The sequence below is a fragment of the Triturus cristatus genome, chromosome 7 (assembly GCF_964204655.1).
Source record: "Triturus cristatus chromosome 7, aTriCri1.1, whole genome shotgun sequence".
In the NCBI taxonomy this organism is placed as follows: Eukaryota; Metazoa; Chordata; class Amphibia; order Caudata; family Salamandridae; genus Triturus; species Triturus cristatus.
The window spans coordinates 1170266492-1170286552 of NC_140590.1; the positions used below are offsets into that span (position 1 = coordinate 1170266492).

The following is a 20061-nucleotide window of genomic DNA, read 5'->3' on the forward strand; positions in this document are numbered from 1 at the left end:
GCACATATATACCACTTTCTCTGCTATCGTTGTGCCATCCATATCACAACACCACTGACGATAGGTGGGAATTAACCTCAAGTATTGACTGTATTGATGGAATCACTTGAAGCTTTCTGATGACACCAATTTATTCTTTTTGAGTCCTATTTCAAGGAATTTACCAGCTGAGCTGTGAAGTGTGTGCTTTTAAAAGACCGTTATTAAAAAAATTGCACTTTTTTAAATCTTAAATCTTTTTGTGCATTTTGTAGTAGCCTGTCATACTGCGTAGTGCTTTTTCTCACAGACTGGGACTTTGTAGCAGTAAACCTACACAACCACAATTCTTAACGCACCAACCAGAATTCAATTATGTGGCTCTCTGGTGCAGTGCATTAACTCATGGAGGTTTCATAATGTACAACAGTGTATTTCCCACTTATGAACATAACTTGCATTTAATTTTCATTTAAGCTGTGTGTTATTTTGTATGTAGTTACCTGAAGGTTAAAGACCCAAATAAGTTACATAATGCTTTTTTACCCACGCTCTTGATCATGACCCCAAATATACTCACCCCGCCCCCATTGCGCACAACATCACAGCTCCCATACTTTTTAGGTCTCGGCTGGCGAGGCTTTTGGAATCTATATGGTTTGTGAAGTTCACTTTAGGTTTCGGACGTAATTTTCATTGGTGTGCGTCATTTGACGTCACCAATTATGCTAAACGGGGTGTACTGATTGTTCAGGAAGCTTTTTAGTCCCTCCTGGTTACCGCCCTGTCTGCATTTGGCCCCGCCCACCAGGATTGGATCTTTTAAGGGCGGATTTACACTCTTTCCTTTAAAGGACAGTAAGCACTTTTTTTTTTCCTTTGCAGCGCCGTCCACATGCTTGCTCTCTCTTGCTTTCTCTTTATTTCGTCTAATCCATCTTGCCTCCATTCTCTCTCCCTTTCCGCAGTGTGTAATTTAATTTTGCTGTCTCCATTCCCATTCTTATTTACTGCATAGTTGATAGCCGCATAAAACATGTCGACGGGTGACACATGCGTTGTATGCATCTATTGGAGCGATCTGCATATTGTGAACACATCATTAAAGAAAACTAATGTGCGGGCCCGGGCAGAGAGCATCGTGTGGTGACTTTCCCGAGAAAGTTGCAATGGGTGCACCCCAAGAGAGACTTACTTATTGTGTATACAGTGCAATAAGCTTTATACGATACACCCCAGGCGAGCCATGCCTTTTGTTTAACTCAGAAAAGTGTGTGTGTGTGTGTGTGTGTGTGTGTGTCTCAAAAATACGTCTCATGTAAATTTTGCACTTACACACACAGTTTACCCGCCAGGAGAGGCATGCTCATGATGCTGCCAAGGAGAGCTGTACTTACATCACACACATCTGCGTGTCATGTACCCTTGCGGCTCACGTGTATATATTACATGTGAGATGTGCGCCTCTGGTAGAGAGCAGCAGGTTGTGTGCCCCCGGGCGATTTCTGTTTTTGTGTATAATCTACGGACGTGTATTTGCGTGCCACAGGGGAGGCAGATATGTATTTCTCGCCCCACCTCCCCCGGAGCGAGATGCACCGCCTGCTGAAGCTGCCAGTTTGCAAGGCTGGGCCGGGGTACAGCTTGCCCTGACACAAGATGGCTTCTGGAGTGGGACTGGCATGTGGGACTCATTCACAATAAGAGGCTGATAGTGCCCGCTGATCTCTGAGAGTAGGAATGGGTCGGAGCGTCAGGGAAGGGGCGGTCTCCGAGGGCTGCGTTCGGGAAACCACAGCACAGCGCTACACTGGAGTCCAGGCGGCGCAGCGCTACACTGGAGTCTAGGCTGCTCAGCGCCACCTGGGACCCAGAGCGCCTACGTGTGTCTTGGACTAGAGGGGGCTGGATTTAATTTGGGGCACCGAACTGCCGGGGCTCGGAACACTGGCTTTGAGCATATGGAATTGCACTGCATTTCGGGGAAAGGTGGCTGGTTAGGGTTGTATTCTGGGGGGGGGGGGCGGCGTAGAACACCTGGGATTGTGGGGTTCTTTACTCCAGCCTGTGGTGTATGACTGCAGAGATCCCGGATCACCGTATAATGCTTGTACAATAAAGTGCACTTTAGTGAGTACACAGCACCCCCAGTGCATTCGTAGATTTAGAGCTTTCCATGCACTGCATTGTGGTAAATGGTGGGGTGGGGGCTAGTAAGGCGCATGCGGAGCTGAGCGTGATCCCTAATGCTGGGTGTGTGTCTCACTCACTAGTAGGGACCTGACACTGGACGTGGCCTCACTATTTGATCCTCTATAATTATATTTATATAGTGTGAGAAGTTGGCCTGATGTATGATGTCACTAGTTCTAGTGTACACCTTATATCAGTCCAAATACCCTTATGGTGATTGGTTGTAAAGTCAACCTTATAGACCAGCTATCCTAGTGGTAGCATGGACAAGAGCAGTCTTAGGCTAAACTCTGAATGGCATGTGAAGCCAGCTGTGATACCATATATAATCCCTTGAATACCAAATGAAAGGACACCACAACAGATGTATATATAAAATAAAGTGTATTTATTCTAGTCAAACCCCCAGCACTCTTTATGAGATTAGAGGTAAGTACAACACAGTCTTATTTAAGCATACATTAAGTCACACAGGTAAGTAATACAGTTAGGCCCTAGGGGCCACGCAAACCATATACTAAGTAAGTGGTATAAGAACCACTGTCACGGAAACAGAATAGGCCTAGGCCTAGGGAATCGCTGGGGCTACACTACACTAGCGTTAGTTAGGAAGTGGGAGGCCCACGGGATTCGTGTGCAGAGTGGAAACACTCACGCGTAATGCGTAAAAGTCAATAGCAATAGTACAGTTTAGAAATAGATAGATTTAGGACACTTCCGGAGTAGCTAGGAAGTTGAGACTTGAAAACTAGACACTAGGATAGTCACTATCCTGATGAGCACCGGAGTACCCAAGTTACCTAGCCCACAGGCTGCGGGTGCATAGGGGTGAAGATGCGTCGTTTTCGTCGTCGACTCCTATGGGTGCCTGAAGAAAGATACTGACAGGCAGTCAGTGAAGAGTGTCCGGTGGATCCCAAAGCTGGGATCAAGAAGAGAAGAAACCTGCAAGCAGAAGGGACAGAGTCAAGGTCACTAGCCAGTGACCACGTGGAACCAGGAAGGAACCAGGCGATGTCGTGAAGATTGCAGGTGAAGGTGAAGCTTGTCGCTGCAGCCAGGAGGACCAGGAAGCGTCGGGGACGACCAGGACCAGGAGGCGAGCTGTCCCACGAAGGCTCTTGCTGTCGGCGGCGTCTAAGTTGGACTAGGACTCACCAAGCCTTGGCAAGCGGAACCCACGAAGAACGAAGGACTTGCTTCTGGTGCAGACCAGGAAGGTCTGGGGTGCTTCTTCTTTGCAGAGAAGCGGGAGCCAGTCTGGAGGAGCCAAACCAGCGCAGAAGATTTCAGGGAGCGTCGTCACAAAGGCCACTAGCCAGCGGGCAAGCAACCGGACAGACGCGGCAAGCAGGAAAATGCTGAAGGGCCCCACGCAGGACTCGTGGAGTGTGGGGGGCTGATCTTCGGTGCAGATGGTGCTTGGGGTTGGGGCTTCTCAATCCCCGGTGCACAACTTCGAGGGTACCTCAGAAGCTGCGCTTTAAGTTACTAGCCACTTTTTCCAGGTAGCCGGTCCCACGTCGCTCGTCGCCTCCACGGATCTCAGCTTTGCTGGGGATGTGGATCAGGGTCTGAGAAGTCTGGAAGTCAAGGCTCTGGTCGGGCTCTGCAGTCGGTTCCTCGTAGAACGTGGGCAAAGCAAAGGGTAGTCTCTTGATGGTGCCTGTTTGCACAGGGTAGCCACTCCTTGGCTACAAGGGAGATTCTTCAGTCTTCTTCTTTCGTCGAATGTCGAAGGTCCAGAGTTTCTGTTCAGTTTTGCAGGTTCAGGATAATCTAAAGTCTTGAGGCCCAACTCCCACTCTTATACTAATTTGGGGGGCTGGGATACCTGCTAGGTCACGCCTTATGGGTGGGACCTGGGAGGGGGTGGTTACACCCACTTCCCTTTGTCCAGTTTCGCGCCAGAGCTGGGGCTGGAGTGCCCCAGCGCCGGTTTGAACTGGACCATGCAAGGAACACCTTGTGTGCCCCAGGCATGTCTCATTCCTTTCAGCCCACCCTGCCCCAATACACTGAAGGCTGTCTGGGGAGGTGCTAGCACCTCCCCAAGCAGGAAACCTATTGTCCAGGCCTCCCTGGCTGGGATCACTCCCAGCTGCAGGAGGTCAGACTTGTGTCGTGGCAGCAGCATCCATTTTGTGATGCTGAGGCTTTGGTCAGAGGCTAACAGTTGAAGTATGATTTTAACATGTCTCTCCCTCTAGAAGGGGGGAATAATATTCTCATGTCCAGAAATGGCATGGGGGTATTATTCCACAGTGTTAGACACCTTACACGGCATGTTTCGATAAAGCCACCCCATAGTTACCATAACCGTTTAAGATTATAAGGCACTTTAAGAGTATATGGTAGGCTATATCATAGAACAGCTATAAGGACAAGGTTCCGAAAGCTGCAGACAGGCTCAGCTCATGCTAGAGCACCATCTCACATGTTACCAAGCACTCTGCCTCCAGGATTGTCAAGGCCTGCCATAGGAGTGACTGATAGGTACACAGGTGTCTATATGTAAGTTAGGTATAGGAATACTACACCTAAGCAAGGGGTGATTACACGACCTTGCCCCAGCTGAGTGATCAGCCAGTTGTGTCAAAATGGAAGGCCAGGCCAGGGGTGGCATAATACATGCTGCAGCCCCTGGTAGGCCTAGGGTACACCTATGCCCTGGGTACCTAGGGTACACTGTACAGGGGCCAATAAGGTGATCCTATCCAAATGGGTTATGCACCTAAAGTACATAGTATTAATTTAGAGAGAGAACAGCAGGGCTGTGGGTCTGTTTAGCAGGCCCACAGCCACATCTAAGTCGAAAACCAGTAAAGCAAAAAGTGGGGGTGAACATAGAAAGCAGACCCTACTCTCCTACATATAGCGCTTACTTTCCTGACGAGTCGTTGCTGCGCTTTAATGTGGCACGGGATGTTATCTTTACAGTAGACCGCCGAGGATGTGACCCTTGACCTGGGTCTCGCTCGGACTAAGAGAGACTGCGTGACCTGATGCCTGACACTGGTCTCACTGACATCCTGTGAGATGCACTTTGTTTCCAAGAGACTGTTCGTGTATCTCTCTGGACGAGCCTTGCTTTGAGACAGCCAGCGAGTCTGTGTGGCCGCTCTCACCGGGGGAAGTCAGGTGGGGGCACTTAGCTTTGTCTCAAAGTCGAAGCTGCAGTCAGTGTCGTGCTCTGCACGCATGGCTGCTCCTGGACCCCTTGGGAAAGCTGTGTTTGGTCTGCTGTGCTGCCCCCGTGCAGAGGTGTGCGGGGCTATGATGGGGGCATCATCGAGCAGCTGTTCTTTCAGCACCGGGGCATCCCGCGGTGGGCTACGGGGCAGGGGTTCTTTCAGTGCGGTGTGAGCAGAACCCAGTTCAAGTTCAAAAAGGCTTTATTCGATTGATTAAGAACAATCATAAAAGCAAGCAATTAAAAGTATATACCCGCAATTTATATATGAAAAACAAATATTAAATAAAAATCCAATTAAACTAATCAGTATTTACACTGACAGAAACCCTTATTACATAAAAAATAATCAATTAAATAGGCACACTTTTCCTAAAACTCAAAACTTTTTGTCGGAAAACTGTTATCCTTAAGACACTATTCTCGTTATCTAGGGATTGTAATGCCAAAAAGGCAGGACGGCATTGACGGAGCCCAAACTGTTTTAAGATGGGTATCAAAAGCAGACTCCTTACAGAAGAATAGAATTTACAGAAAAGGGTAACATGAATCGTGGATTGGGGGGAGATATTATCACAAGGGTAAAGCTGAAGGTCTCGTGACCAGTCCTTCATAATAGGAAAAGAGACTAGTCTATGGAAGACCCCCAGCCTAAATCGAGTTAATAGGAACCTATCGTAAGCACCGGAAACAAAAATTAAAAAGGGTTGAATGTTAAAAGTAGTTAAAACCAGTTGATTGTGCAGGACTGTGGGCTTTAAAATCTCAGATGACATTCTGACATTATCCACTAGCAAGAGACCCTCTTTTCTCAATTCCTTCCTAGTTACTGTCATGATGGTGGTAGGATTTGTAAAATACTGTAAGTGGCCAAGATCTTTAAAAACGTTGTAAACCTATCTTAGCCATGGAATCCTCATGACACCTTCCAATTTTAAGATATCTAAAAGGATATCTCTATTCAGTTTGGCCTCCTCTTTCATCCACAGTCTGTGCCATAATAGCACAGGCTCCAGTCTAATTAAATCGGAGATGTAGGGAAGACCAAGCTCTGCATGGCAGATGCATGCTGAGGTACCTCTCGGGACAGCTAGGATGTATTTTAGGAAGGAATTTTCAACTAACTGAATAGGGGAGAGGTCAACAAACCCCACTCCCATAAGCTGCAGTAGAAACACCCTTTGCCTTATATATTTTAATATGTTCCTCTGGTGGTCTTTTACCCAGTTTCCTGGCAAAGGTGATAAGGGCAGATGTAGTACGTATAAATGCCAATTTTTTGGCTACTACAGCTTGTGTCCAGGTATAGTTATGGGCAAAGAGAATGCCCAGATAGGAGAATTTATTTGTAGCCCCAATCCTTTGTCCTGCAACAAACATGTTTCTATTTGTTTTAAAACCCCTGCCACAGCGCATAATAAACGTTTTGGAAGAATTTACCCTTAGTCCTAAGTCTTTCATAAAGAGGGAAAAACTATCCAAAACTCGCTGAAGGCTCACTTGTGTGCGAGACATCAGCACGGCGTCCTCTGCATACAAGAGGGCTGGAATTGGGCGGCCGGCTACTTGGGGAAAGTCTTGGTTATCTTTAAGCAGAGCTTTCTCAAGTCCATTTCTGTACAAGTTAAAAAGGAACGGAGCCAGAACACAACCCTGCCTGACTCCGCTTCTAATTGGGAAAGCAGCCGAACACTCACCCTTCAGACCGTAACGTACACGTGCCTTAGCATCGCTATGAAAGCGCTTAAGAAAATAAATACTTACATCCACCCCCAGGGCTTCCAGTAATAGGTTACCTTTTTTGGCCCTCGTGTTTTTCCCCACCAGAAGGCAAAGGTTCAAGCCCTGCTCTACCGTCCCCACACCGGCCCGAAAGTCATATTGCAGGTCCGATAGAATAGAGTTCTTGTCAGCCCAATCCTGAAGACATTCCAAAATAACTCTGCCTGCTACCTTCGTTGTGGCACCAACAAGGAGATTGGTCTGTAACACCCCGGGTCTTGCCTATCCCCCTTTTTGAAGATGGGCACAATTGTAGATTCCACCCAAGTAGGTAAGAAATCAGTACTACAGCTAGCATTGAGCACCTGCACCAGTAGGGGCCCCCACAGAGGAATGATTGACTTTAGCATATCTATGGGGACCCCGTCCGGGCCAGGAGCCTTACCACCATGACTAGCATGTAGAGCCCTCTCTACTTCCTTTAAGGTAAACATTAGTTCCTTATAATGTGGGGAATAATTTGAACCATGGATCACCTGGGCACAATTTTCCCTCATAACAGGAGGTTCATTACCGCTATATACATGAGTAAAGTGCTTGATCCACTGTTCCTCAGTTATGGCTACCTCTATTGTTGGGCTGGGCTCCTTAAATAAAAAAGGTGCCCTAATTACCTTCCAGAAAGCCGCACTATCCTTAGCTACTGAGGCTGAATGCAATGCCTCCCATGCCTCCTTCCTCATTGTAATTTTTCTATCCCTAATTGCCTGTTTATATACCCCTCTTGCTTTCCTAATATCAGAGGTATTTCTTGGGGTTTTATGCATTTCTTTTTTTAACTGGTAGTAGGCTTGGGTACACCTCGAGTCAAACCATCCATTCTGGGGTCTATTACTCTTTTTTATTTCCTAATGAGAAACTCTAATTACATTGGTTATTACTGAGAAGGATGCTAATATGGTTGCAGGTGCGACTTTCTCTCCCAGGCATGTCTCTATGTCTGATTTACATTTACCAACAACTAGTTTAATCAGCGCTTCTTCATCTACCATAGCCCATCTGAGGGAGTATCCGTTGGTGCTCCCGATGGCTATGTTCTCTAGCAATCGATCGTTGTTATTGGTTCCAAAACTTTTACTAGAGGGTAATGTTCTAGACAGACAGAGAGGGTAATGGCAAAAGGAATGGAGGCTTTGTGCGTGGTAACTGGATACCAAAACATAATTAATGGTGGAACAGCATCCCCTACCATTATATGTCCAGGGCAGGGGTGCTGGTGATGAACACAATTCACTTACAAAGCCTAGGTCAAAGCTAAATATAAATTCCTTTAGCTGTTTCCCCAGGGCAGTATGACTAAAGTGAGATGAACATACACCTTCTTCAGATAGTGGTCCACACAATTTGTTCTCAGCATTCTCACACAACATACAGTTAAAGTCCCCCACCAAGATTAACGTATAATCTTTCCCTTTACTTTTACCCAATAATTTCAACGATTGGGACATATTTTTAATGACAGTACTCACTAAACCTGGGGGGATATTATTATAGAAATTAACCAAAGCTATGGAAGATGTTGTATCTAGGTCCAACACCACTAATTGGTGATAATCATCATTAGCGAGCTTCGTTAATTTCTTTAGGTTCAAGCTATTAGATGTATATATGCACAGACCACCCTTTGCTCTACCACTCCGACCGTCAACAGCTGGGACATAAGTTCTGAACCCATTTAGGTGGATTGCTTCTTTGGTCCATGTCTCCTGAAAGCAGAGAACCTCGTATTGTTCCATAAAATCCCACCATAATTGGATATTTAATTTTGAGCACAATCCAGCAATATTCCACGAAACAATGTGACCTAGAGGGGGTTTACCAACAATAGTGTCATTTTGGCAAGGAGATGCTGCCCTTGGTAAATCCTCATATAAACATACAGATAAAGGCAAACCATTAGGCATGCCCTGGGAACCAGGCAGAGACATATTTCTTAAATCCCTAAGCCCTTGAACCCCGTCACTCATAGGTTCTGTTGTGACCTCCTCTAGATAGCCAGATGGGAAAAAGAGCATTGGAAGTACTGAGTATCAACCTGAGTCTCCTTGCTTATGTCCCTGAACCCACAAGGCACAACTCTGTTGCTTCCCACATGATGATTAGCAGCAGCATCGTCTTTATCAATTAAAGTCGGACTAGAGTTGACCCCGATATCGTGTAGGCCAGTTACACAGTTGTAATGTGCAGTCGTCCCAAGGAGAAGTCAGTCAATGTCTTCCAAGGAACGCAAGACATCAAAACGATTGTGTGTTGGGATAGGGTATCTAAACTGCCTAATTCCCAAAGGGTTAGTTATTTCGTGCAGACTGGGGGCCTTGCATCATTGAGGGGTCTGATGGACGGTAAAAATATCCCAATGGTAATATGTTTACATCGTTGGGATTAACAGGCCCGTTGTAGCTCCTCTCTAAGATTGTACACACCAAAAGTGGCGACCCAAAAGTGATCACAACACAATCTCCATTAAATGATTTGGCAGAAGTGCCAACCCACCCAATCCTTCGTACCATTTTAAAATCCCAGAACCCAGTTGTACCTACGCCCTTTAGGATGCACAGTTGCTGCCCGGCTGCTTGCGACGCATTTCACACGAGGACCGGCCCTACTCAGCTGCGCGAGCCTTTCACACTGCGGTGGCGAACCTCTGGGGCTGAAAAAACAAAAAAAGTTGTTAATGTGTTGTTTGGTAGGAGTTGGACTAACGGCTAGGGCGTCTGACCTCAAATCTGAGGAACTGGGTTTGAGTCTCAGCAATTGACGCGGAACATCCTGTTATTCTGGGCAAATCCCATAATCTCCCCGTGCCTAACAAAAATGAATGTGTCCTCCTGTAATGCAACTGGTGCTATGTAAAGCGCTGTGATACCCGATTCGAGTCAAGTTTACGCTATATAAAACTCTGTAAAAAAAAAAAAAAAAAAAAAAATTGTTTTTTAAACGCCGCAAGGGGGATTGCAAAGTGGTTTTGGGGTGGTCTGTCTTCATAGGCGGAACAAGTACCCTGGGCGTGTTTTGGCTTTCTTGGTCCTCACCAATGAAGACCGCTTGAGTTCTCATAGCACAGCGAGCTACAGTGCTCACTTCCTGGCACATGGGCCAGGCTGGCTCACTGAGAGGGAGAGAATGCTCTAATTATATTGCATCACTGGTAGCTTCAGCGTAGCATTTCATTCTTTTGCTCATCTGTGCCATTGCTCATCTGTGCCATTGTAGAACAGGAGCAGCCATTCTTAAATCAGCCATTCCCCCTGTAGGGCGACTAACTGGGATGGGTGCAGATTCAGGACGGTGAGTGTAAAATGCAGGACAAAGGGTCAAAATGCAGGACAAAAAAATCAGGACAAGAGGTCAAATTTTTGGACGAAAGGTTGGCGTTGAAAATGCAATAGGTCTCGCCTTTCATTAAGTTAAAGCCATTTGCTTTGCTATACAATACTATTAGCAAAGCAAATGGCTTTAACTTAATCAAAGGCGAGACCTATTGCATTTTCAATGCTTGTTTTTTTATGTATTTCGACCACTGTCTAGAACCAAATCAAATTTGAGCTGTTGAATTACTTGCTAATGCTAAGCCCACCCCGTGCTGTTCTTCTGCGGGCTTTTTTGCTTTTGTTGAACTTGATATACCATTTATGTTTTTGAGGTAATATTTATGTTTATATGTTAATGTTTGATCTTCTATTCATGGTTCATTATTAAAAAGCCTTTATTAGTAGGGTGAGCGCTCCAAAGAAATATTGTAAGCTCAGACTGCACTACTGACTGGTTCAAGCCTGAAAATGTGTACACACGTTGGCGGAGCTTAACAATATGAAGCTCTGTTTAATGCTCACAGAATGCTGTGCTCTCTGATTAGATGCAGATATTTGCAGAAGCTTGAAATCAAAATTGATGATTCTTTCATTTCAAAATAAAATGCTCCCAAAAACATGCAACTAGGAAAAACGTTTCGCTAAACGTCTGTGAAATTCTAGGTACCATTTCTTTGAAGCATTGTTTAGTAAGGTGCATGCTAGTATTTTCAAAAATATTCATAATAGGAAATCAGTGTAACCAGTTTAAACAAGGCTATTGGAAACACGAAAATAAATGAGCACTGGCAAAGCCAATAAGTCTGACATTGTTATTGTTATTCAGGATTTAGGTTTTGCCAATGTGTCTTGTTTTTACATGATTTTAGTAAAACTTTATTGTTGTGGGACCTGTCTGGCCTTAACAATTATAACCAATATTGGCAAAAATACTTTTTTGTCTCAAAAAGCACACATAACTTCAGTAGACTCTGCCAATGAGTGGGCATATGCGCCTTTGAAAAGAGCAGAATGCTGTTACTCACTACTCACAGTGAATCCAACCGATAGACACAGAGAGAGAGAGAGAGAGAGAGAGAGAATTTTAATAAAAACAGAAGGTCTTCGTTAACGCTAGACCTAATTAGGCGCCGAATTCTTAAGAAAGTCACAAAAGTACGTCCATGGTGTATGTCTGTGCATTACTGCAGATTTGCAGCTTTCATAAATTTCAGAAATGGTACACCTAGAAAATATTTGTAAACTGCATTTTCGCACGAACCAATATGTATATGTGGATTTGTTTGTGACAATCGCTGAGCGTTTACAAGATCACTTTTCCTCCATCCCCTCTTTTTCCAACCCTGGAAGAATTTCTACTTCTGCCCTTGTCTGGAGTAAATTTCCACTTTTCTCAGTATGCGAAAAGATTACAGAAAAGCTGGAGAAAACCCCTAATGCGTGCAAGTTAGTAGGTTTGCACAGATTTAAAAGGGCATTCCAAAGCAAACTATTGCTTACCGCTACTGGCAGCCCCAGTATTTAGATGGGAAGGAAGGTTGCAAAATCTGTGAATTGCTAGTGTTCAAACCCTACTATTGTATGAGCCCTGGCATAATTAAAAAGGCTATTATCAGAGCTCTCATTTGATGAGATGTGTCGTCACAATATGTGGCATCAAAGGGTCAAGTGGATTTTTTTTACAGGGCAAGTAGGTTTATAAACCAACCTGTCCCTTGGACAAGTAGGTATTTTATTTAATTCCACACCCCTGCTCAGCTATTCTGAAATTATTTTAAAATCACTTTATATTCCCAAAGAGGATCTGGTATTGATTCTGGAGATATTCCATCACAAGTTAATTTTAATATCTGATTAAAAAATCCACATGAATTGATATTGATCATCCCTGGTTTATTATTAGTATCTCTGTCTGACTTTCTGTAATGTCTGTTTTTAATACAAGTGTAGAGTAATATTTCAGAAATTCCAAACTTTCTTTTCTCTTTTTCAGTTTCCCTAATTGATTCCTATGAGTCCTCTACCTTCATGTTTCTGGTGTTTGATCTGTAAGTATTTTGAATATGGCCGAAATTTCAGAGCTACTGATTTCCCTTCATCCTTACTGACTACTGACCTCTAGAGTCGCCCTACCGAGGAATTAATCATGTTGGAATCTCTTCACATCCTTTTCTGGCTCATTTTATCTGTGAAACTCTCACCAGTCTCTCTCCTTTACCTCTAACGGTGCCACCATACAGCTGCCTCACCTTTGTCTCTTGGGATTTGAACATCCATCTAATCTCTCCACAGGATGAAACGGGGGGAGCTCTTCGACTATCTGACTGAAAAGGTGACACTAAGTGAGAAAGAAACTAGGTAAGAGATGAGGACCCCGCCTTTGAAAATTCAGGCATTGCGAAGTATCTAAGAACTACATCATCTTGCATATAGTACTCCTAAACCCCTTTGTCGACAGTCCTGCCCCATATTGCATAACCATAACCACAACAGCCAGTACTTGTTCCATATTATGTTGTTGGTATTTGCATGGAGCACATTCACCAGTAGGACTGCTCCATTAACCCTCCCCACATTGTATCAATGGTGTCCTCCCGCCTCTGTTTTGTCTCATTCCTTTGTTCTTCCCCAGATGCATTATGAGGGCCCTTCTCCAAGCTGTATCCTACCTCCATTCGAATCTTATAATCCACCGGGATCTGAAACCGGAGAACATCCTTATGGATGACGAACAGAACATCAAACTTTCAGACTTTGGCTTCTCTTGCCAGCTGCAGCCAGACCAAAAGCTGCGGGGTGAGTGACGTGCCATCCCTAGTTGATGCCCTTGCCTTATCATACTTTGTAAAGTTGAATGATGTGCTTCTTCATTGCTCATTCTCAGTGCCACCTCTTATCAGCGCCTAACAAACTGAAACATGCTGCATAATTTTACCTGCACAAGACACACTCCTTTCTCTGCGAGGTACAATTTGAGTCCCCCTATTTAAGCTGAACCTCCAGTACTAGCATTGATTAAAACTGTTTACCAAAATACTTTATTTGCCTCAACGTCGTAGGAAGAAAATGCAGAAGGTAAAAATATACATAGTGTTTAAAAGTCATAAACTATTAAAGGCAGTAAAGCATACCCAAAATGCTTAGGCTTTAATAGTTTAGAGAACTGTAGATGGGTTACACTCTCTGGAACAGGTTATTGGTTATTCAACAATTGCAGTTGTTCCAGAGGATTAAAATATTGCACCACCTAACAAGTTGAGGCTCCTCTGAAAAACTTCAATCAAGGCCAAATCTCATATATCAGGGGATACGTCAGTGAGCAAGAAACTGCACTGTTGAAAGGACATTACCCCATTAAACATTGTGTTTTATTGCTTAAATTAATATTGGAAGAGGAAATGACATATGTGACTAAATCTACCACAAGACCTTAATAAACAAACAAACCTGTGATAGCACTCGGTCAACACAGCGCAGAAGTTATCAGAATCTCTACTCGTCACTGCTTTCTTAGTAGTTTTGTATATAACTGAATTTTCAGGTTGAAATTTAAGGTTTAGTACTAATAGAGATAAAAAAAACATGTTTACCAAACTATATTTTATTTGCTTGCCCACAATAGGAAAATATTTTTAAAAAAGATAATAGTGTTTTAAAAGTAGCGACAGAACGATAAAGCACACCGGAAACTGTTGATTCAGCGTCCGGTCAAAGCAGGGGTGAGTTGCCTTGTTGCTGTTACTTCTGTCTGAGGGTAGCCATGGCTTTTAAGGGTCTAGTTTTTCAACATCGCCTTCAAATGTCACTGAATTGCTGGGTGTAGGTCTAGAAGGCACAATCTTGGCCCAGTGGTTGTCTTACTGATGAGGCCTGGATCCAATCTGGCTGATCCCTGTGCCCCTAGAGGTAAACATGCTGATGAGCAATTTGCCTGCCTCTGTCTCGTCCCTGTTTGTTTATTTTTCTTGACCTAATGTTTGAACAATTGACTATTGTGAGGCTTGTTGTCCCAACACAGAGGCCTGAATGTCCTCTTCTTCTGCCTTGTAGATGCTTATGTTTTTCTGTGTCCTTTGCTGCAGAGCAGGTCAAGTGAGACAACAGATCATTAGTTTTTGTTATGTGTTATTCAGTGATCTCCTGTACATGTGTGGGTTATTGTGTCCTGTGTCTAAGCTTTATATCTTGTTTCCCCCCCCACAGAGTTGTGTGGTACCCCAGGGTACTTGGCCCCTGAAATTCTAAAGTGTTCCATGGATGAGACCCACCTTGGATACAGCAAAGAGGTTGATCTGTGAGTAAAGCACTGCCAGTCTGAGTACCCGATAAAACATTGGATGACAGGAGATGTTTTTAGCCAATCGAAGCCTCTGAGATTGCATTTGGCTATAGCTACTGCTAACATGCGCGGGAAGGGGGGGGGGGAGGGGAGTCATTGCAGCCATAGTATCCCGGGGAGCTTTGAGAGCAATATAGGGATAGTCAAAGACTATCAGAGTGTTTCTGGCAGTATAGTGTGCGGTCTGTGGTTCAAGTGATGAGAACAGAACTCAAACTTGTCTACTGGTGCTTTTTCTCAAAGAAGATGTGGATAATATTTTGTAATCCGTTACTACAGGACAGAGGACAAAATTGCATATTTATGTAAAAATTAGCTTTTAAATCGTGAGTTGCCGTGGGCAATGAGTGTAAGAGCTTTTAAGGAAATCTTTTACAGTGCTTTCTACTGTAGGTTTACCCATAAAGTCTCCCGACTGGATTTGAAAATGAAAATTGAAGTTTTGTCTAGAGAACATTATCTGAGGTTTTTACGCTTGAAAATGTCAGTCATACATATAATTGATTCATGGTGTAATGAGGATGTGTACACGTCCGGATTGCCTTATCCAGGTTCATGACACAGCCTTTTGAAATGCAGATTGGGTGTTAATCCATTGTTGTCTGGTATGAAGTTGTCCATCGCAACATTTAAACTTGGTGGATACTGTACTTGTGGTGTGAATATTTCATGCACAAGTGGTCATATTTTTGTGGATTATTGGTTTTATGCTGAGGGAAGGTTTCGATTTTTAAAGCCTATTTTAATGAAATATGAAATCAAATACTCCAGGTAGCTTTAATGTTTTAATGGCATATGCGTTCATCAGAGGTAATAATTGGAGTCTGATTTTGTTTTTGTTTTTACAAATGATTGAAAGGGAAAATAAGGGGTATTGATTCAATTGGAGATGTTTTTCGTTTGCATTTTACCGTATTTATAGTAGTTTTTGTATTTGGGTATCAAAATTCTGAGATGGATTTCTAATGATGATTAATATGCCCATGTTTTATGATTGGTATAGTTGGGTGGCCTACGGTCCCACTAAACTTACTTTTTGACTGACTGGCAGCATAGTGTGCAGTACCTCACTCCAGTGTCTAGAGCATTGAGTTGGATTTAGCAAACTAGGGACCTAGAGAACATTTGGAGCAGTCACTGCCTGTGAAAGCATCACAAAGTGTATTTTGGCATTCGCACTCAATTTCCTGGGTGCATCTTTATTCGTTAATACTACTAAGACTGTCTTTGAGGGGGTGGGGGGCAGATTTGTCCTGCATTTGGTGAACTATGCAACTACTGCCACGATCTGCAGTATGTCCGAGAGCAGCAATTGCCACTGGCTTTGCCTATCTTGTTCCGGGTATGTCTTATGTTTTTATTGACACCAGTGGGGGTGTCACAAACCCCATCTGAGGTTGTCCTGCAAGCACTGAAAGGACTGCATGCAGCAAAATAGGGTTTTCTTGCAAACAGTCTAGGAGTCCAACACTAAACTGGTCACCCAGTGCACACTATGTATTACAATCACCAGCATCTGTTTTTTGGTTTCTCAGAGAGTATGAAAGTTTGCTGAGTTTAGTTTGGGTGCGCTAGCCCTGCAGCAGTGGAGCCGAAGGGCAGATGCAGTTCTTTGTGTGGACGTTTTATATTTCCTTCAAGGTGAAATTTCACTCTCCTTAATCACAATGGATGGATTATTATTTGCTCTTAAGTTACTCACGTGTCCACAATACTTTCCAAACCTTTTTTTGGAACTCTTTTTTTCATTAAACAGTTGCTCAGTATACAGCAATTGATGGATTGAATGTATAGTATGTGTAGGGGAAAGACTATCAAATAACATACTGGAAAGCAATCGTTGCATTTGGGACTTCCCAATGTACACAGGTGCTCATGATGCCCCCCCCATATGAAAGATATGCAGCAACACAAGCCTACCCCCACTCTGGTTTCAGTGTGTTTACTGGCCTCTGTAAGTACAGCAACCACCCCAGACCATATCCCATTTCTTAGGGCAGCCCCTTCTTTGATAGATTGCCTCTTCCACTCAATACTTTTCAAACTTTACCAAATTATTTTCTCGATAATCCACTCCATAGACTGCAGGGAAAAAATCTGATCATGTTGAAGCTTTTGTACCAAGGGATTACATTTTACACATGTGGTTATTCCTCCATTGTAGTATAGTTGTTAAGGATATATAATGTCAACAAGAGAGGAGTTCTCATGTTTCCAATGGTGTGTGGATCATCAACCAGATTTCTTGATAAGCTGCTTGTGACCTTTAAGTGTCCGGGTAACTAAATACCAGTAAAGCAATTACAGGTGCCCACATTTATTTACCAAGGCCATCATGGTTAATCAAGTTGTCATTTGCCATATGCTTGCTTTATTTTAAAGTCAGTTTCCTTCCTTCCATTGGAGACACGCCTGCCCTGAGACGTGGTGCAATGCAGGCGTGTACTATTATGGAAACAGGTTATTGAATAAAAATTGTTCCACACAGCGAAAAATTCCTCATTCTGTGGACATGGCCCCTTGGTTAGAAACCTGTTTTGATCGAATGAATGCCGGTGGCATGATCCAAGCATATATTGTTCCCAGCTTTCTTCTCTTCAAAACCCTGCATTTAAGTCTCGAATTACTGCTTGAACTTTTGCCTCTGGCTGGACGGATTTGTCCCAAAATGTTAATACCTTTGAGCTACTAGAGATACTCTTCCCCCAAATATCCACAAACCTCAAAATATGTAAATGGGTGGTCCTAATGTAAGTGGATCAAAAATTAGAAATCCCACTGAAAAGTGCGGTGACCTGTTGATTTGAAATCCCAACTTACAACACAACAACGGCCATTTCCTGAAGTTTTCTCTCCGTTGTTACCATCTCTGTATTTAATTGTGGTTGGTAAGGTTATGTATGAGATGTGATTGTGATAGTGTGCTTTTGTGTGTAAGGAGAGAATGGTTTTGTGTGGTTGGTTGCTTGGGGTAAACATTAAGATATCTACCAAACATGCCTCTAAATAATTGTACAGTTTCAAATTTGTTTTATTCTACAAAGACAAACATCTGATGCACTATAATGTGGAAGAATTGTGTAATTTGAATTAATGATCAACATGTGAATACACAAAAATGTTTAACTTAATATAATAAGAGAATAAATTCTAATTTAAAAAAATGAAAAATAGGATAAAGATTAGTATATTAATGTTTTTGATTTATATGTAATAAGTTCTGTGGTGGTCAGCCATTAGAGCTTTTAAAAGCCTACAAAGAAGTAATGCAGGTCTCGTGGGAGTTTACTGTTTTCAATTGCTTTCCCCCCCCATGCTCCTAGACCTATTAAGTGTTTCTTAGGGGGTACCTTCTTTATGTAGTGTTGCTTTAAAGTAGTTCCTCAGTACCCTTGCTTAACTCATCACTTAGTGCATTGATGCACAGAAAAATGCCCATGCATTGGATTGCCCACATGGTGAGCAGACTGTGGCTGCATTAACAGTAGGATACTGAATGGTAACAACATGGTGGGTATGTATGACTTTTTCTATTCTCATACTCTGCAACATCTCATGGTTATGAGCAGCAGTGTTTAAGACTCAATGTTTGAACCACATTGTTTGAATCTTGCATACTTCACTCCAGTCCACCAGTATAGGCGATTCTGCGTGTAACTCAATTTCACCAGGATTGGAATCATGTTTCAAAACTTTTGAAGGCAGGAAGTGAGCTTGCAGTTGTTTTCAAAACAGCAATAAAGACAAAATGTATAACTTTGACATGCTACAATGTGGATCTATGTTGATACAATGTTTCACTCACCTATCTTCTACTCTGCTCCATTCCTGCTGCTCTATTGACCACCCTCGTACACAGATGCTTTCATTGGCACAATTATGGAGACCACAATAAACCACAACAATTTGTATCTAAAGGCAAATGAGCATCAGGTTTGACAGTTCTTATCAGGAAGAATCGAGAACATTCTCAACAATTTTTGAGGCACCCAACTTTTATCAACTCGTGATTGTGTTTCCACACACAAGAAGACACGCCTTGTATGTAATCTTCACACCACTGGGGCATAATGAATTCTCACCCTGAATCTGAAGCAATCCTCATATCCTCTCTCCATATCAACCTCCCAATCATGAAAGCCGCACCAAAAGACCCAGAAAATTAGCTATGCCAAACACTGGAAGAAAGTTAACCTCTCAGATCTTTGCACAATTCTCACCAAGCCCTCGTTCAATAAACAGAAGTCTACACGCAGACCATCACAGTGGCTTGGACCAATAAATACCAGCTATATGAGATGCACCGAATCTTAAGAAGGACCTTTTAGTTCAACAAAAAAGATAAACCAAAAACTCGAATATTTGCATTATAACACTAATGGAGAAAGTCACAAGTCCAACAAACCTTAGCCTCTTAACTAAAAGCCTCCTTCATAATGTAAGAAGCTGGCTCTTTGTTTACACAGTGTACCTCTTTTTGGTTCACTACACAGTCTATACAAACCCCAATTGGTTTACAGAGGCACAATGACCACCCAAATGCTCTCTTTTTTGTGGTAGTGTGGGTAAGCAGTTAGACTTATTAGAGGGTAGTGCTAAGCATTTATTGCACACACACAAAGGCGGTAAGTGCAACGCACACAATAAAGAAATCTGACACCCGTTTATAAAACTAACTTATTTTTATATAAATTTAGATACTAAGATCATTTTTAAGTTTTTGGGGCTGTATATAGACAATCAATTGAACTTTCAATTTCACAAAACAATACCTCGATTAGAAAGGAAATGGCCTAATTTATGCATTCTGCAATCTTGAAAAAAAAGAAATTAAATGGTTCATCTTTTAAAGGAATAATGGCAGTTATAGACATCAAACTACTGCCAAAAGTGGCTTATGCAAATGTCATTTTAAACTGTAAAGATGCAACATTTCTAGATAACCTTCAAACAAAAACATACAAAAAAGTATTTGGCCTACCATAGAATGCCTCCCCTGCACAAGTCTGACTGGAATTCGGTCTTCTGCAACCAGACATAGGGAGAAGATATGCTGCAATTAAAACGTGGTCCAAAATTTGGTTACATCGATCTAATTTATTAGACCATGCCCTGTGGCGGGCCCAGGAATTAAATCCCCATTCTATCCATCGCAGATATCTGAAAACCGCACTGGAGGCAACAAACACAACAGAACTTTGGGCTCAGAACTTTTCTTTCCTGGTTTTTCGACAGTTGATAAAACGGCCAAAATGCACTCGCCA

General features: G+C 43.0%; 1 protein-coding gene across 1 annotated transcript in view; it reads left to right on the forward strand.

Annotated features, from left to right (window-relative positions):
- PHKG2 (phosphorylase kinase catalytic subunit gamma 2) overlaps positions 1-20061 on the forward strand; it is a 92090-nt gene that overhangs the window by 45361 nt on the left and 26668 nt on the right. The window contains exons 4-7 of the mRNA XM_085618454.1: positions 12452-12506; positions 12751-12816; positions 13091-13254; positions 14662-14752. Of these exons, the coding sequence (XP_085474580.1) occupies positions 12452-12506; positions 12751-12816; positions 13091-13254; positions 14662-14752 (376 nt within the window). The remainder of the gene's footprint in view (positions 1-12451; positions 12507-12750; positions 12817-13090; positions 13255-14661; positions 14753-20061) is intronic.